The 16,516-nt window shown below is 37.0% G+C and overlaps 1 protein-coding gene across 30 annotated transcripts in view; it reads left to right on the top strand.

The window, feature by feature from the left end:
• Positions 1–14,619, top strand: part of CREM (cAMP responsive element modulator) — a 70,799-nt gene extending 56,180 nt beyond the window's left edge. For 8 of the 30 annotated variants that reach the window (XM_077771738.1, XM_077771730.1, XM_077771735.1 and 5 more), the window contains 3 exons: positions 4,597–4,632; positions 8,364–8,520; positions 13,461–13,966. In XM_077771738.1, the coding sequence (XP_077627864.1) occupies positions 4,597–4,632; positions 8,364–8,520; positions 13,461–13,605 (338 nt within the window). In that variant the 3' untranslated portion in view covers positions 13,606–13,966. Of the gene's footprint in view, positions 1–148; positions 270–319; positions 586–4,458; positions 4,559–4,596; positions 4,633–8,363; positions 8,521–13,460 lie in introns of those variants that run through there. The other 22 variants (XM_077771741.1, XM_077771734.1, XM_077771737.1 and 19 more) reach the window with 8 other exon arrangements.
• Positions 14,620–16,516: the final 1,897 nt, after the last annotated feature.

Below are 16,516 nucleotides of genomic sequence, written 5' to 3'. Positions count from 1 at the left end.
TACCTCAAGCTAATCGAGTTCAAAGGGCTGACGTCACTACATTTCCTGGAATCGTGTTCGGCAGGGAAGTGGAAAAGTTAAACTACAAGCGAGCTGCACATTGACGTCAGCCCCGAGTCATGCTGTGATTTAGTCAGTTCCTTTCTGCTTTGTCAAGTGCTGCTGACAGATTGAGAGCTGTTAACTGGCTCGCCGCTGCCTCTATCTCCAAGATCGCTCTTAGACTGAATAGCTTTTCTCGTAAGCCTTCCTTTAACCTTTCTATTGAGGTAAGTATCTGCTTGATGAGGAGGAACGCTTTGTGAAACCTGTAGTGCTTGGCTGAGGAGAACTCCGCAGCCGTCTGTCCCGTCTGTCCCGCCTACTCGGACGGACGGACGTGGGAAGCTTGAGCCTCCCTGCTGAGGCCGCCCTGCACGTGCCCGGGAGAGGTGGGCTCTTGTACCCCCTGATCGCTCCTGGCTCTTGCTGGTCAGAGCGCCCTCTAGCGCTCGATCAGGGAAGTGCTGGACTTAAATTGTTTGGCTCTGGGTCTTTAAAGTTGTGATCCGAAATCCTTACGTGGTTTGCTTTTCTTAAGTACAGGTAATGGTTCTGACTTAGTTACTAATATCCTGTATGTTGTTGCATCGTTCTTTATAAAGGGATGTCTCATTTCTAACCCCGTTCTGAATTTGCACTCGAATTCCTGTAGAAGTGATGACTGTGAACAGCTTCAGCACGTTTTAGTTTTTCAGAGTTAGTGGCTCTCGGTTCTCTTCCTAGATGAGAACATTACATTTTTTGAGCAACGAAAACCGGTATTAAAGCGTTTTTGAAAATTATCTTGAGGCACTATTATTTTTCTCAGGAGTTTTTGTGAAATTTTAGAGAAGCTATAGATTACAGAAGCTCTCAGATGACGAATTTATTGTAAGATCTAGATGGGCTTAATCTCAAACTGCATGTCCTCTGCTAGACACAAAAGGAATTTTGTGCATATGTTTATTTGCTTTAAAAGTTTTCATTGGTTTACATCTTTCTTTACTAAGCCTTTAATTCCAATTCTCATGTCTAACCATGAAAGAAAAGTAAAATATAAGATTTGAAAATACACAGAATATATTCAAAGAGGAAAGTTAAAGGTAAAAATTTGCATATATTTGTAACCATTGCTTGTAAATAAGTGAACATTTTTATACATTTATGTGACAAAACGAGCATACACTATCCTTGAATGGACTTTTTTCACAATTTTATCCATAATGGCTAAACATGAGTTAGTTTTTCCAATTTAAAATTTTCCAAATGCTAAAACTAAAAAATATCAAACTTTTTTCACAAGACCTCATTGTGCTTTGGAAATCATTATTTTTAGGATCCAATTAGTTTTCACAAAACCAATTTTATTTTGAGGTTTAAAAATGAAAACACATTTTTGTTTTTGAGGAGCCCAAATAGCACAGGGTTTAAGAGACTTTTTTGAAGGAATAGTAGAGCAGCTTTAAGACCTATCTTTGGATTATATCATTTTGGGCTACTTGTGTGAATTGGTGAACCAAGTGGACTGATCTAGATCTTTGGCTTACACAATTTTTTGACCATGACCCACATTATACATCATGATGCAGTAGACCTGTGTGTGTGTGTGTGTGTGTGTGTGTGTGTACATAAAACAAGTTTTAAAAACAATGCTTATCTTTACATATAGTAAGGATGTGATGTACTTATACTTTTTTTTTAATGCTATTCTTGGCTCATGAAATTGATTTTACAACCCACTAATGGTCTACAACTTGTAGTTTGAAAAACTGATCGAGACCAAAATCAGTCTCCTAACAATGACTGGTCTGGGAAGAGTTTTTACTAGTATATATATATTTTTTAATGTTTAAAATTGAGAGAGAAAGAGCACAAGCGGGGGAGGGGCAGAGAAAGAAAGGGAGACACAGAATCTGAAGCAGGCTCCAGGCTCTGAGCTAGCTGTCAGCACAGAGCCTGGTGCTGGACTCGAACTCATAGACTGTGAGATCCTGATCTGAACTGAAGTTGGACACTTAACCAACTGAGCCACCCAGGAACCTCTAGAAGTATTTACTTATAGGATCATGGAATCAAATGCAAAAAGTGAATATCTAAGGTTTATAGAACTATATTCTTATTTTGGGTATAGTTTAAATTTTTGTTAGAAACAGTTTTTGGCTTTTTTCATAAGCTGATTATGTTAAGAGCCTAATTCCATATGTTTTAGTTTCTGAGTCTAAAAAATTCTACTATGTTGTAATCAGCCTGGATTTCTAAACTGTTAGAAACCAATGTTCCAGCTTATTCAAATTTAGAAAATAATATTTTGGCTAATATTTGATGCATGAGAATAAGGATAAATTTCACCTTGTGAAAGGAAGGTATTTGAAAAGGTTTTTGTTTGGGAATTTTCACATAAAAGAATGGTTTGGATTAGGTGTAACAGCTTAAAGTTATAATTTAATTTAACAAAGCAAGTTATAATTATGTTGTAAGTAAAAAAAAACAAGGCATTTATCTACCTTAAAATTTATTTTTTATTTTATTTTTTATGTTTTATTTATTTCTGAGAGAGAGAGAGCGTGCGCAGGGGAGGGTCAGAGAGAGAGGGAGACACAGAATCCAAAACAGACTCCAGGCTCTGAGCCAGCCGTCCACACAGAGCCCGACGCAGGGCTCGAACCCAAGAACCATGAGATCATGACCTGAGCCGAAGTCGGATGCTTAACTGACTGAGCCACCCAGATGCCCCTATCCACCTTAAGTTTTAGTGAAACTCCAAATCTGTATGGAAGGTTTACTGAAATTTCCATTGTGCTATTTTCCCACTATTTAAAAAAAAATTTCAGCGAAGTATAATTTGGGTTGATTATAAAACTCTGCCTGGTTTTATTTGCCTATATGAATATATCACCTAATAGAATAATTACACTTTGCATTTATGTAAGCATTCAAATTTTAAAAATTGCAATGCTACAGTATACATACAAATACAAATTGCAATGAGGTAGGCCTCACTGAAGAAACTATATTTAAATAGCCCAGAGAGAAGCACTTTCCATGTATTCTTACTCATGCACTCAGAGCAGATAATATTATGTTCATTTTTCATAAAACAACATAGATCAGAGTGGTAAATAACTCTCCCAAGCTTACAAAGCTAACAAGTGGTGAACCAGTTTGGATCTTAAGACTTCATGAACAGACCTTGTCTGGTTCTCTTTCCATAGAACATTCACACAGAACATTGTTCCTCAAAAGTCACCTGAGAAATTAGTGCTAATGTTAGATGAGTTACCACAGCATGCTACATGCTAGTTATAAAACATACAAAACGAGGTTACCATCATTTTGAGTAGTCAAAATGGATTTTTGTCTAGAGTATTTATTATTACTCTCATAGGACAATAGAGTGTGTATTTGCTATGATATAGAACCTTTAATTTCAATAGTTATAATTTCTCATCTTTTACATAGACTTTTTTTGACTCGAGATTTTCACTTAAACAATTCAGGAAGTTCCCTCCATGTATCTTCAAGTAAAAATATTTAATGACTTAATTCTTTGTGTTCTATGTGTTATAGTCATTGTAACAAATTTGAAAATGTTCAGTATTTAAATAGTCATGTTTACGTAGGGTTTAATTTTCCTGGGAAAAGCAGAGCAGTGGAGAAGGGACAGTCTCTTGACAGTGTGAGACACCAGGCGAGGGCAAGGCTGATTTGCACATTGGGAACACTGCTGTGGTGCTAGGGAAGGAGCGAACCAAGTGAGGAAAGTGAAGACATCGGTAGCTTCTTGGAGCTACGGAAAGAAGTCCCCTGCTTTATAAGTATGACTTCAAACTTACCTCTAATGCTTGTTCTTTAGGTGTATTTGGGATTAGGGACCTCTAGCAAAATGACACAAGAAGGTAGGAAGCTCCATTTATAAGAATGTCGTTATTCAGTTAATGTGCTCAGCACTACAGAGATCTCAATAAGATAAATAAGCAAGATCACCATCATTTGGGATGTGGAGAAGTTGTTCCACTTTGAAAGCTATCAGGGTAGGCATTTGGCTGAGCTTCTTATTTCTGTCTTTGTTAGGAAGAAACAAACACCTCTTTGACTTGTGAGGCTTTTCAGTTGTCTTACTACCAGTCTGATGAGCTGGCACCATCTGGTTATTTGTGTCTCTCCACCTTTGAGGTTCCATTCTAAATGATTATAAACATTGAAAAGGATATTTTATATTATCTTTTAATAATGTATTTTCTAAAAGAATATAATATAGCATAAAAATTTTTAATATGCATATTTTTGAACAAAATAAGGAATAAGAGCCATACATTTCAATCATTCTATTACCCAGGTATGTTAGGAGGGAAACTCCAGGGGAAAATATATTTATGGATGTTATATGCCTTTTAACCAATATACGGTATAAGCATAATTTGGAACATTGTCTTTCAGAACTTAAGGAAGGGAAGAGGAAGGGAACTAACATTTGCTGAATGCCTACCATGTGCCAGGCACTGTGCTAGACACTTTGACATACATTACAGGGGTTATTGTGAGTATTAAATGAGATAATGTATCCCCATTTTACAGATGAGGAAACTGAACTTGCCCCAAGTCACATGGCTGGTAAGTGGCAGAGCTGGACTAGAATCCAGACTCCAAATCCCGTGCTTTTTCTCCTATACCATGTTTATAGCTTGCAAAGAGAGGTAAGAAGTTAATGACCAGAATTGAGAGTTCTAGGAATTTTCTTTTCCCACGAAATATTTGATACTAAACCTAAAAAAAAAAAATGTCATGTCAGGAGTTAGATAGGTGGAAATATACCATACTTAGAACTCATCTGCTTCTCAGATGCCAGATGACTAGTAGCTAAGGGAAGAGTAGGAAATAATGCCAGTTTGAACAAATATAGAGCATCTTGTAAGGGCTTCCCTTGTCTCAGTGTTAAAGACTTAAAGACTTAGCTATAATAACAGCTAATAATAGTCTTATACTAATAAGACTGCTTATTTTAAACATTCAAATGACAATGGGCTTGTGCAAAACCCTGGGAAGTTGAAAATTTACTTTGTAGTGTACATGTAAACACACCAAGCGCCCATTATATGCCAAATAGCATGCTAGATTATAGGGAGTACCAAAGTAAAAAGGACATCCCTGACTTGTCTTTAAAGTTTTTATTGCCTTAGAATAAATTAGTATATAAATATCTTTTTCTTATTATCTTCAGTCGTAACTGTAAAGCCTCCACTGATGACTCATTTATTTTCAGAAATAATGTATACAGTGAAATACTAGAACAGAAAATAATGTGGACACTTTTAGTGGTTAGCTGGAACAGGAATTGGCCTTTAGAGGAGTACACAGATAAGACTGTCATCAAAGAATGTAAGACGGTTCTTTGAACTGTGATTCTAGGTATCTAATCTACTTTAAATTACCACTGAATTCATAATATTGGAAACTGAAGTTAACTAAGGTAAAAACTTCTTTTGGTGACTTGTTTCAACAACATTTTTTGACATTTCTCTTTGCCCATATCTTTTTAATGTATTTACTACTAAGATCATAGTTGAATGTATGGAATTTATCCATTGACATTTACTCTGTGACCACTAAAAGTCTACCATCATATAGATTCTTTGGGATATTACAGAGATTTATACTAATTCCTACTAATTAATACGAATTCATATTTCTGTCATGAACTAATGACCTGCAATCTGATTTTTATTAAAGGAGATAAATATAGAGTATGTCTCAAACATTGTAATAAAACCCAATATATTAGCTAACATTCCAGAACTAATACATCCAAATATATATCATCCCCTTCCAAGTTATCATTGTGAGACAGTATTTTCTTTCCTGAGCTGTTGCTCAAAATCTTTTAAGAATACTTGTTTTGAATTGCTTTTATCCTTCATGGTACCCAATTTGGTCCTTTGAGGGTGTTTTCAGCTTTTGGAAACACAAAAGTTTAGAACTATTTCTGGTGTTAAGACCAATGAATGAAGTTTATTTTTCATCTGTGAAGTATACATGTCCCCCCTTTCTTCCTTTTTTTTTTTTTTTGTTTTAAAGAAATGTATATCCTTAAACGAACTTTTATGGATCATTTAAGCATTCTGCTCTAGCTTTATAGTACAGAAATAGCAGATGTATACAAAAGGAGAGAACCCTCTGTAGCTTCCTATTAATTTTGTTGCACTTCTCTGTGACCAGTGTGTGCAAAAGAACAACCCAGACCCAGGTCTGCATCCACGCTGCCTGCAAATGTCAACAAGATGACACGTAAACTTCTCATTCGTCACTGGCTATTGTTCCAGTTTTAGAAAGTCTGTGTAGCCTCTAGCTGTTCCATTGTTTCAACCTTTATTATCCTATAGCCTTCTTCCCTGGATGTGGGTAAAGAGAAAAGAGGACAGAACAATGGGATTCTAAGCTCCATTCTATCTCCTCTGACAATGAGATTAAAATATAAAAAATCTTTTGTCAGCAGTTTATAACCATTTATAAGATTATCTTCTTAAATATTTCCAGGCTTATAAGATAATATCGCATAGAATGAGATATCTGTGTATATAGTATTTTAAAGTCACAAAAAACAATTTAGGATTTTCCCCAAGTTTATATATAGAGATTTTGCTGTGATCATTATATTTATCACAGTTACTATTGATCACCATTGTTTTTCAAATTATATTTAGAAGGAAGGAGCAGTGCTACCTTATAAATAGTATTTTTGCTAATCTTGTGAAGACCGTTAAGTGATCTTCCCCCAAAGCCATGTTTTAAATTTTTTTCTTTATTTTTCACCTAATTCTTAAGCTCTAGGGGAAAAAAAACCCTGGCATTTACCCAAAAGGAGCACACAGATTCATTTTTGACTAACCTTTTAAATTGGTTGGCTATTTTCAGTGATAATATTCCATTTAAGTGGAAAAATCTGTGTCCCTTTTGGGGTAAAATTTCAGTTCTTACCCAATGGTTATAATACATTTTAATGAAGTATAGAAATGATGTGTTTTATATTTTGATTGGCATTGGTTCAGATGAATTTTTGTAGGATTTGATAACTTTTCTTAAAAACTTTTTCTTTAGCTTTGAGACAGCATGAATTTTGTAATATGTTAGAGTGTCAAATTAACTCTGGACCATACCTTCTCAAAGTTGAAACAGTGGTGGTAGAAACATATTTCATCACTTAAATCCATCTGTCTTTTCTAGGAAGCTATGTTTATTGTAGCAGAAAGGCAAATTTTGAGTATAAATTAGGAAACTTGGAGGACTTTTAGTATTCAATTTGAATACTAAGTAAATATTAAGTCTGTCATTTGACCATAATTGTACTATAATTAGAAAACCTTTTAACTGAATACTTAGAAATATATTATTATCTCAAGAAACCTACAAAAGACAAAAATTATCATTCTCCAGAGAAACTAGATTTAAGTAGAGCTTTGCTGTTTTGTTTTTTATTTTGTTTTGGTTTTTAAACTGAAAACAGAGTAAGCTAGTATTTTCCTTCTAGTACCTCAGTCATCTGGTAGTAGAACTTGTATTTAAAGACATTCAGTAACTGTTTCAGCCCTGATATAGGGTACAGGAAGTCCTCTTATCTGGAATATTCAGAGAATGAAGATGTTTTGCTTAGCTAAATTTTTTGCAGTGGTATGCAAGAACCAGCCCCCACTGGTATGTAGAGTGATTATGAAATTTTCAGGGTTTTTGTGAGCTGGTTGTAAAAAGAGCCATTATTAAAAATTATGTATAAAGAAATACACTTAACAAATAAGTTACACTAAAACATTAATAAATACTCAAAACTCACCACTTCTCATAATTTTATCTCTGCTCTTGAGGTTATTTACATCTCTCTGATCTGTATGTGCTACTTACTGTGTATGTGTTCCCATCTCCACATTCCGGGAGGTCACCCTGTTAGCCTGAAATTGACCATGGTGAAAGTATTTCCGTCATATGAATTGATAAGCAGGTCAGGACTCTTTTCCCCCAGAGAGCTAGTTATTAAACATTTATCAGCATACCACTGAGTTTAGGCTAAATGCACTATCAGTTGAAAAGGCTCTCTACTTTAGCCTTTGATAAATGCATCGGGGGCATTTTTCTACGTTAAATGTATAGAGCATGCTGAAGATTATTGTTCCAAATTGTTCCAGGTATCTTTGATACCTAAGACTTCTTTAATGCTCAGAATAATCATCTTACACATTAGCAAGTTCACTTCTTACGACATGTAAAAAGAAGTATGTTATTTCCAGGTCAATTTTGTATAAAATATCAGGTTGTAAATTGTTTATATACACTTGGAATATTTTGTTTCATTGCAGCAGCCACTGGTGACATGCCAACTTACCAGATCCGAGCCCCTACTACTGCTTTGCCACAGGGAGTAGTGATGGCTGCCTCACCGGGAAGTTTGCACAGTCCCCAGCAACTAGCAGAAGAAGCAACTCGCAAACGGGAGCTGAGGCTAATGAAAAACAGGTAGGATGTTTCACTGGGAATCAGGAACCGCTTACTGGACACATAACATAATTTATTGCTGTGGGGCTTTTAAAGAAATTGCTTTTCCCAAGCCATTTCTCCCAAGTTAAGTGCTATGTGGCATTTTGGGGTTTGTGCTCTGCATGTGATGGTAATTAGATTGTCTTCTCATCAGAGTGCCTAGCAGTGAAACCATGGTACGTCCTTATGTGTTGTAAGGGTAATGTTTGAAAGATACATTAATGTTTTTAATTGTGATGGAAGTACTTTATTACAAATATTTATTTATTTTTATTTGGTATTTACTTTGTGAAGTAGGTGATAAGTATAATTTTTTAGTTTCTTTATGAGCAAAATAAATGTGTGAGTTAAGAATTTCTGAGCCTTTTAGGAGCAGCTGGCTGATTTAGTCAGTAGAGCCTGTGGTTCTTGATCTTTCAAGCCCCATATTGGGGGTAGAGTTTACTCAAAAAAAATAATTAATTAAAAATTTTTTCTAAGCCTTTTATATGCAGTTTCCTTTTACCTAGTTTGTAACTTTGTTGTTTCTCTGTTATACTGAAATACATACTAATTCTGATAAATTTTAGTCAAGCGCAAATACAAAGCAACAGAAAGAAATAAAATTACTCCTAGCCCCCCTTCATTTAGAGATGCCTACTAATATTATAATATATGTGTACTTTCAGTTTATGCTCTCTCCTTTTCTCACTTATTCTTGTACATGTCTCTGTATTTTAATTTTTTCAACAGGAGTATGTCATAAAAATGCTGTTTTCCAAAATTCTTTCATTTGACTTGTATTATGTTTATTGGTTACGTTTTTGTGATAGAAAATGGTGCAAATTAATCTGATTTTCAAAATGAACGGAATAATCTTAAGAGTTCTCTCAGTTGTCTTGTCGCCTTATTCCTAATAATGTCCTCACTGTAAGAACCCAAAACATTTCAGAAGAGATCATGCGTTCGCTTATGACCGGGACCACAAAGGTGATAGTTTGTTTAGTAGGCTTTAGTAAGCTAGTTAACCTAGAAATTGTGGCCTCAGAGCTGTTATGATTCAGAAATAAGTGCTGACTTCCTAACTCTCCTTTGTAACTGAATGTGAATTAGTAGCAGCTATGTTCAGTTTACTTATGGCCCTTAAAATTTTGATATAGCAGAAGTTGGCTTCAGTTCCCAAGCACATTAGTTACCACAGACCACTAGGTGGAGTTTTGTATAGATTACCAGAAATACGATCTTTGTGTAAAATATTTGTGTAAAATATACACATCTTTACCATTGCTTGTTCCAGATTAACTAAATCATGCTGGATTCATATTTTCCATTGTCAGTGTTTTGCTCAGAAATCCTGAAGGGGCTGAATGGATGGGGCTCACATAGTATCATACATAGTTGTTTTATGGATGTCTTGCTACCAAAGATCTCTAACTCAGATGTGATAGAGGAATATGGATATTATAAAACTGTACTTTCAGAGGTCTCAGGAACTATGAAGATAATTGCTTCTGTGGTCACAGAGTGTACATTGTGAAGTTCAGTTAAGAAATATAAAGTGTGATCATAATGCAGACTGTAAAATTGTTCATTGGTGTCTTCTTTAAAGAAAATAAAAAAACCTAGAAAGTAGCATTTTTCTTTCCCTTTTGTCATTATTCTATACCTTTATTTTGAGATTAAAAATTGTGTCAATAGAACTATCAAAATGAAATAGATGAACTATTAGGCAGTGGGTTCCTGTAAACGTGCCCCACAAGTATCTACACGTGCATAAGAAATTTCCCTGGTGAGAAATTGTAGGTTTTAAAAATATAATCAGCAAATAACACTGTTGGATAGCATTTGTGTTTGGGCTGTGAATAACCAAGGGAAATGGAGCCTAGCCTTATAGGTGTTATTTTGATCTTCCGTGGCTGGTCCAGAGAGATGTACAGCCGGAACAAAGACTGAGCACTGTCATCAAGGATCCAGGCTTCTCCTCCCTGCTCTGTCATCTTCAGTACTGACATTTGTTCTTATGATCACAACATGGCTGCCACACATCTAGGCATTTCGTCAGGCGGGAAGAGGGAAAAGGGCTAGAGCCAAAAACCGGGGCTGGCTGAGTCTTTGGAAAACTTCTGGAAGATCCTCCCGGCATCTTTCTTTACTTTTTTTTTTTTTTTTTTTAATGTTTTATTATTTCTTTTTGAGACAGAGACAGAGACAGAGCATGAGTGGGGAAGGGGCAGAGAGAGAGGGTGACAGAATCTGAGGATGGCTCCAGGCTCTGAGCTGTCAGCACAGAGCCTGATGCGGGGCTCAATGCACGAACAGCAAGATGACCTGAGCCAAAGTTGGACATTTAACTGACTGAACCACCCAGGCACACCTCCACACACAACCCCCCCACCCCCAGCATCTTTCACCCACCATTCCCTTGGTTAGAAATAGCTAATAGAATCCTTACCTTCAAGAGAATCTGAGAAGGGTCTATTCTAACTTTCCAGATCTCAATTTCAGAGCAAGACAAGGGAAAAAGCAGATGATAAATGGCTAATAGGTTGCTCACTTGAGCCAAGTACCATAGGTAGGTTTTAAGTGCTTTATTTCTACTGCTTCTTTAACTCTCATATAGTTTTTATGTGAGAAAGGATGTGGTTATTATCCTGACTTTACAGATGAGGAACTCAGGTTCAGAGAGGTTAAGTAGTAAGCTGTAGCAGCCCACTCTGGACAGAACCTGGTTATGCGATCAGGCAGTCTTTATTCCAGACCCACCTGCTGTACTACACCAGAGTCATCTCAGAAAGACCTCAGAGTGAGCTTCAAATTTAACTTCATGGAAAGTATGTTTTTTAATAAGTAGGTTTTATTTATTACCCTGAAAAACCTCTTATACATTTCCTTTTTATTCTTTGGCTGGCATTTATGATATATATATATATAAAGTTTATATTTCTTTACAGCCTTGTCAACATTTCCTCTTTGCTATGTATTTCCTCTTCATGCTGAGGATATATCCAAACAAATGCAAGGCCTGAAAACTGACCTAACTATTAATAGAAGAAACAGGTGTTTTCCATAGCTGGGAAATACTTAGGAATGTACCATCTACTGGTGTGATCATTTAAAGCTTTGTGTTTGGAACATTTTCACTGGTAACATGTACCTGCATCCACATGAGATACGAATTATGATATTTATGACAAACAATACACTTTGGTAAAAAAAAATGAAAACATGTATCTCACAACACTGCTATTAAGATATTTAAAATTTCATTCAATGTAACTTGTTTTGTAAAATGACTATCCTCCTTCCAAATCTAGAATTTACAGTAATGACTTTGGCTGGCATTTATGGGTATTTAAATGGTATTTAAATTAAATTTAAATTAAAATAAATGTATTTTAGTTCCTTCGTAGAAAAGTTGAATTATGTTCTCAAACTGGCAAATTTATGAGTGTGCTTGGGTTTATTCTCAATTTTTCCTGATGCATCATTTAGATTAAATTAATCTGTATTCATCAGATTCAGTTCACTTTTTACATTTATTTTTTTGTTAACTAGTTGAGAAGTCTGAGAGCTTTGTGAGTTCACAGGGTTCTCGAGAGCATTGTTCTTGGTTAGGAAGTAGCGGTTGATCTTTTCCTGCAGTTCACTGGGATTTCAAGGTCTTTTTTCTGCTGATAGTTGGTCCCACAGAAAAAACACAGATAACAAGTTGTTAGTGAAAGTCAACCATCCTACAAATACAGCAGAATTGGCCAAATCTGTCGTGCATATCACTCCTGGTTCAGAATTGCAGCACTGCCAGTCGGCATTATAGTAACTGGTGTTCAGCCATCCAACACGGCTTTTGTTAATATACGTGAGCTATCTGTTTCAGCGTAGGCTTTTTTGATATGAAGCTCACCTCAGAGGCAGTTATTTAGTTGACTACTCCAAAATAACACTGTTATGTTATATAGAGGGCGCACTCTACAGAGGAGTTAAATGATGTGGTTGCCACACCCTCCCACCCTGAAAATCAGGAGAAAGAGAAAAATGTTGGCTGTAGTTATTCTTTTTTTGTGGGACTAAACATGAAAATGACTAGCTCATCTGTTTATTTGTTTGTTGCTTCAGCTGGTCTGTTCTGTCCTTTGGGCATGCCTACAGCACTTTAACAGTATATTGGGTAGTAAATGCACTTGATTAGAAAACAGTCTGAAAGTACACTTTTGGGCGATATAGTAGCTTCCTTTCCAAAATGTTAATTGTGGTGCTCTCACTTTGTGGGTTTAAATGATCTGAATTACTGAGTGTTGTATTATGTATCTCCCTTCTTCCCTTCCTTAATTTTCAGAAGCAGAGCCCATTTCATTTTGGTTCATGAAAATGTACGTGATTTGCCTCCTGTTGTCTTTATCCAGGGTGTTTTCCAGACAATAAACTGCCTCTTGCAGTTGTGGTTGAGCTTATTTGTTTTACTGAGATTTAGTCTTGAAGAAACAAAATCTCCAATATTGACATTTCAGGTTTCTGAGGATTAATTTTTTTTCAGTACTTTTGATCAAATAAAGTTAATTCACTGTGATGGAATATGTGGCTTTTGGTGGACAAAAATAACGAAGAGACTTGAAAGGATCTGTAAATGTTTTTGTAGAACTTCCACTCGGGCATGTGGTCCTCTTGTTTTAGGTTACTGAAAACCATTCTGGTCACTGTGATCATGGAACGTGTGCCCTAAGAAAACAGCACGTACAGGGAATGATGAGCAAATTGTGCTCTCCCATTGTTTTCAAGCAATCTTACAAAAGGCATGTGCTTGGTTACATTTTGTTGTGTGGCTTTGTACAAACCTTACCTAGGATCGATTGGCTGTTGAATTCGGGGGGCAGAAGTTCACCTGAGCCGGTCTGGATTGTGCTGGGAAGTTGTTCCTGTAGTTATTTGCCTTGTGTTGGTTCCAGGGAAGCTGCCCGGGAGTGTCGCAGGAAGAAGAAAGAATATGTCAAATGTCTTGAAAACCGTGTGGCTGTGCTTGAAAACCAAAACAAGACTCTCATTGAGGAACTCAAGGCCCTCAAAGATCTTTATTGCCATAAAGCAGAGTAACTGTCTTTGACTTGGACCTTGTTTACTATGAACTCTAATCAAGGCAGGAGATGCAGCAATTCTACTAATTGCCATGTGGACCTGTGGAAGGGACACTTGTGACCCTTAAGAATCTAGTGTGGCTTAGTGTTTGACATTGAATTGGGAACACTGTTCCAAGATTTGGAATGCAGCCATGATCACATTTACCAAGCTTACTTCAGTCTGCTTTTCAATAGCATGCAAAAAAGTGTTTTGTTTGCCCTTTTTGCTTCTACTTTTTTTCAGGGAAGCTGCTAAAGAATGTCGACGTCGAAAGAAAGAATATGTAAAATGTCTGGAGAGTCGAGTCGCAGTGCTGGAGGTTCAGAACAAGAAGCTCATAGAGGAACTTGAAACTTTGAAAGACATTTGCTCTCCCAAAACAGATTAGTAGAAATATTTAACTATGAACTGATTACAACATGTACAGTTGCTTTTGAAGGCAATACAATATATAGCCGGCAAGAATTATGGCTTTTTTCCTTTGTATCATTCATCATACTCTCTAATCTCTGACATTCCTAAGATGCCTCACTGTACGTAGTTAACTATTAGCTGTAACTTCAGGTTTTTTTTTAAAGCGACAAGCTGTAAAAAATGTATGTAACAGATTCTTAAAATGCAATATTTGTAAGACTTGTTCCAATGCCACATATTTCCAGTTCCTAACCTCTGTGTCATGAGTAGCGTCCTATGCAATAAAATTTTTTTGCAGGTCTTTAAAAATCATTTTAGGAAAGGATGATCAAGATAATGCATCCAGCAGTACAGTAAAAGCAAACCACAAAAAAAAAAAAAATACCTCAGGAAAGAATTGAAAGGAAGAAAGAATCGAAAGGATCTAATGATATGCCTATTTGAAAATAATAGCCTATAAATGAATTTATGGCATTTGCAGATTTTTATATTAGTTGCTTTGTAAAGAAAATATTGTATTGCTGTCCTTGAATGCCATAGTTGAAGAGAGTTTTTAATAGAACCATGTTGGTTACACTTTGTAGTGTTTGGTGCTCATTTAACTATCTGAACATTTACTACAGTTTTTACTCTATTGTGTAATATAAAAGATCTTGCAGAAGGTTTTAGTGTCGGTTTGAATGAATGAGTCTAATGAAAGGTATGACAAATATTTAATATCTGGAATATGTTCAAAGTTAATGTTAAAATTGTATCCACTTGCCTTCAAGTGTGTGGGAGCCAGTTTCTACACTGGGTCATGCTCTTTGCAGATGCCCTTTGTGCCATCTCGTCAGTGAGATGGCTCCAGAGCTGCTACGCAGAGAAGGGGCTGCTAGAGATTCAGGTTGCAGGCTGCAGTAGGCCTTTCTGCAAATGGTCTGGAAGTCTATTGATGGCCCCCAATTGTGAGTTTGATCTCACAGCCATAGGAGTTTTAAAGTAAAAACAAAAACAACCTAGATTCCCTTTCAAAACAGCTTGAAGTCTACACCAGATCAAAGACTTTTTGTCAGCACATTCAGATGAAGTTCATTACCAGTGTTATTACTGATATTTACATTTTGTTCTGTTTTTATAATGAAAAAACCTTCAAGGTCTAAGGCCAAAGCCCTACTTGTAAGATGTTGTGTCATCTCTCATCCACTCCTGAGACATTTGTTGAATGCCTGCTATGTGCTAGACTCTGCTATATGTTCTCTCATAATTTCTGATTTGTTCATGATGCCCCCCAAGCCCTACTTTCAGTAGTGGAAACTGGTCAGTGTCAGGGAGGCTCGGAAACAAGAGGTCATTTGTATCATGTCTAACTGCTGTCCTCCCAGCCACCACCGGCCATGATTCTTTCCCTGATCTGCCACTCCCAGAAGGTAGGGCACACCACTGGGGGCTTTCTTTAGGAAGTCTTACCTACCTTCAAAGTCTGCGCTCCGAATCTCTTTTATCTCAATTTTTGTCTTTCCTTCTACAGAGAAGTAAGATGAGGAAAGAAGACAAGGGAGAAAAGAGGAAAGGAAAATATCAAGTTTCAGGTGAAGGGAAATGGGGCTTTATATTCAGTCAGTTGCTGTAAATCAAATGTGTGCTCAGTGTGGAGCATCGTGAGAGGGAGAGACAGGGATCAGCAGACAAGATGGAAAAAAGTTAGAGGCGGTGAAGGCCATATGTTAGAAAGAGAGGCAGATGTAGGCAAGGATTAAATAAGACACTATCCGTGGAGGAGGCAGATTTTGAACTGGGCCTGGAAGTACGTGAAAGTAGAGGGGAGGAGGGTATGCGGGATGGGGCACGCAGCGCATGCGCCATACTCCCAAGGAGCTTGAATTTAGAATGCTGGTCCTCGCACGAGAGTATAGTTTGTAAGAGAAGGAGAGCTTGTGCGTGCGTTCCCGTGTGTTTTCTGCTCTATTTAATAGCTTATGTTATATCAGAGGAAGGAGATTGCATCTGATTACTTGGGGCCACAAAAAGCAAATGTCTCCCCACTCCCTAGTAGTTTAAACAAGGAGGAGATGTTCCCTCACCAAACAAGAAGTCCAGAGGTAGGAAATCCCATGCTTGCTTAATTTAGTGACTTAACAATGGCCTCACGACCAGATCCTTGCTCCGTGTCTTGGCGGTCTCCCCCAATCCTGATATTGCTGCTACAGAAGCAGGCAACCCCATTCTTCTGTCCTGTTTTAAGAGCAAGGAAGATTTGCACACAAGACCGTCAGCAGCAGATTCCCTCTGAGTCTCACCAGCTAGAACCTCCCTCTGTAACCAATCGCTGGCAAGGAGATTGGAAGTAAAAGCTCTGGATTGCTAGTGAAGATTCTACCCCTGGGGCTGAGAGGTTTTCAGGCTTCTGTGAAGCATATGGCCATCAGTGTTGGATCAAACTGGGGCTCTGGGAGAATGGTGTGTGGGCAGCTGACAGCTTGTGCCTTAAGGA

The sequence above is a fragment of the Crocuta crocuta genome, unplaced genomic scaffold (genome assembly GCF_008692635.1).
Source record: "Crocuta crocuta isolate KB4526 unplaced genomic scaffold, BGI_CrCroc_1.0 scaffold457, whole genome shotgun sequence".
NCBI classification, from domain to species: Eukaryota; Metazoa; Chordata; class Mammalia; order Carnivora; family Hyaenidae; genus Crocuta; species Crocuta crocuta.
This window is presented reverse-complemented; position numbering and strand designations above follow the sequence as displayed.